The following is a 2,497-nucleotide window of genomic DNA, read 5'->3' as shown; positions in this document are numbered from 1 at the left end:
ACAAGCACAATCAATAGCTTCAAACTCACAGGCTCTTGGTGTGAGTGTACCTCCTAACACTCCTCTAGACAACACAAACCAATCTTCAAAGGCACAAGTAATCCAAGCAACACCTTTGGTGTCACTTGAAGTCAAGGGTGTTGAAAGAACCTTTGACTTTCCAGACATGGTTAAGAAGAAGGGTAAAAAGGATGGTTCAGGATTTCACATGTTTGAAAAATACTTTCCATTTGGCTCAACCACACAGTTTCCTATTGATGTTGGTAGATGCTATGAGGCACCACCTTTATATGCCTATAGAACACTTTGTTGGGATTATGTGCAAAAGTTGACATCATCTTTTGTAAAGAATCCCATGAATCCAGCAACAGTAGCATACCTCATGCCCTTTTTGGAGGAGAGTGATGTGAAGCGACCCATGCATCATGACGAGGTGGAAGTGGATAAGCTACATTCTTACTCCTATTGGATCATATCAGGTCTTCACTCAATCCATGCGGCAAAGATCTATATCCTAAGTAGCACTCATCGATGCCTAGCAACCAAACATCTATATGCCACAAGGAATGCAAGAATCTTGGTGGACTGTCCTGCTGAAATGTGCATTGAGCTTTCTAGGATGACAAATATGGAATCCCACAATGTTATGAAGAATGGTCCTTATCTTGAGCAACTTCAACAAGTAAGGGATCAATGGATAGCATTTGGGTCTCCACCAAAACCTCAACAAGGGCTTCCAAAGGGTAGTCCTCAAAGAGTACCATGGGAGGTAATGATGTACAACCTTAGCTTGTCTTATTCAAGATGCATTTGGTGTTTTCTTTCTCATTTCATATTTTTATTTTTGATAGAGATTTCTAGAATACATTGGAGAAAAGTGTGCATCACGTGATTGTCATATGATAGTGAGCACACAAGAGATATTTGATGGTTGGATTACCATCATGAAGAGATACTCAAAGGGGGAGCTTTCATCTCAAGAGGATACCACCACAAAGAAGGGAAGGCAGCCTTCTCCCGCAACTTTTCGTTGCCTTATGGGTCTAAAGGATGGGGACATCCTCACATTACAAAAGGAAGTTAATGATGGACACATCGTCTTTCTTAGAAACAAATGGGACAAAGAGGATGTTGTTGACATGGAGACAAGGGCAAAGCAAATCAAGCAAGATAGGGTGCTCCATGAGGAGCTAGTTTCTCTCTTCAATGCCTCAACTCATGCTAGCAATAGTATGATGAAGAGTTGGGAAGATCTTGTTGCTGAATACGACATCACCAACGATGTATACACAAAGATTTTAGGTGTTTGCAGTGATTGGGTGTCAAAAAAGCTCACACGTGGGGCTGATGCAGGACCATTGCCAAATGGTGCAAAAGACATTGTGAACTTTCTTATTGTGAAGAAGCAAGATCCTCTTCATTCTTCTACTAGCTTACCTTGGCAAGTATATATTGTGGGGTGCAACCTTGAGGCATTCGATCTTATATACAATGTGTATAAAGATCCTATTACCATTAGTGTGGTTGTCCTAGAAGCGGCACATGGAGTTGGGGGCATGACATGGGATTCTATCATGTTTGGAAAGGTGGTCTTCACATTGTTAAAAATGACATGTGAGCCTAAACAATTCATTTTGTTGTCATTTCTCAACCGCAAACAAATGGCAGCTATGGAGGAGGCCCTTGAGAATCTTTCATGCAAGTACCATATGCAAGTTGGAAGTGTTGACTTCCTACCAATAGCCAAGAGTCTTGCTTTTGGGGCCATGGATTCATTTGTTATGTTGACACTTGTGACCATGGAGAAAAGCTTCATCAATCTAGATCGATATGTTGGAAATTCCAACAAGCCATGCATTTTGGATAATGAATCCATTGAAGCCATTGACAAAGAAGGAAAGGATGGAGAGCTTGAAGAAGAACAAACTATTGCAAAGGCCATATTTAGAAAGAAAAAGAAGGTCATCAAGGCTACAATCAAGGCATTCAATGATGCACATGAGGTTGTATGTGATATATTCTCATGTGGTGTTGCATCAACGCTCGCATTGGAACATCACATGAAGACTATTGCAGTGGTGTGCAATAGTCAAGAGCAAAGAGAGATTGAAGCGGCATGTTGGAGAGCCCATGAGAGCGCCAACCCACCTACAAGTGCTCAAGAGGTTCCTCCCATTGGTGCTCTAGCTCTTGACCTACCGCCGGAGGGTGTGGATGAATCAAGCCAAGACATAGCAAATATTATTATGAAAGAGAGATTGAAGGCTACTTCAGGTGTTTGAACCTCTCTATCTCTAACTTTTGTCAATGAGAACACTATGGTGTAAGGTTGAACTTGTGTTTTGGAGGATAATTTCATGACATAACATTTCCTACATATTTTCTCATTTTGTGGTGCTATCTAAAGCAAGCCTTACAAGCCTATTTCTCTCAGTTTTGTGTTTATTGTTTAAGAGTCCTTATTTCTAGAAATATTTTCATCACATTGTACCTAAAA

At 40.8% G+C, this 2,497-nt stretch overlaps 2 protein-coding genes across 2 annotated transcripts; both read left to right on the top strand.

The window, feature by feature from the left end:
- Window positions 1-899: 899 nt before the first annotated feature.
- LOC147619853 (uncharacterized) lies at window positions 900-1,619 on the top strand (the record flags this gene model as incomplete). The annotated part of the gene is made up of 1 exon (XM_086772568.1): window positions 900-1,619. A coding segment is annotated over exon 1 (720 nt), but the record flags the coding sequence as incomplete, so codon positions are not given.
- A 42-nt stretch (window positions 1,620-1,661) lies between these two features.
- Window positions 1,662-2,282, top strand: LOC147619852 (uncharacterized). The gene has a single exon (XM_086772567.1). The coding sequence runs from the start codon at window positions 1,662-1,664 to the stop codon at window positions 2,280-2,282; it is 621 nt and encodes a 206-aa protein (XP_086628693.1).
- The last annotated feature ends 215 nt before the right edge of the window (window positions 2,283-2,497 follow it).

Source organism: Cibotium barometz, chromosome 32 (assembly GCF_041138505.1).
Source record: "Cibotium barometz isolate CiBa-2024 chromosome 32, ASM4113850v1, whole genome shotgun sequence".
Classification (NCBI taxonomy): Eukaryota; Viridiplantae; Streptophyta; class Polypodiopsida; order Cyatheales; family Cibotiaceae; genus Cibotium; species Cibotium barometz.
This window is presented reverse-complemented; position numbering and strand designations above follow the sequence as displayed.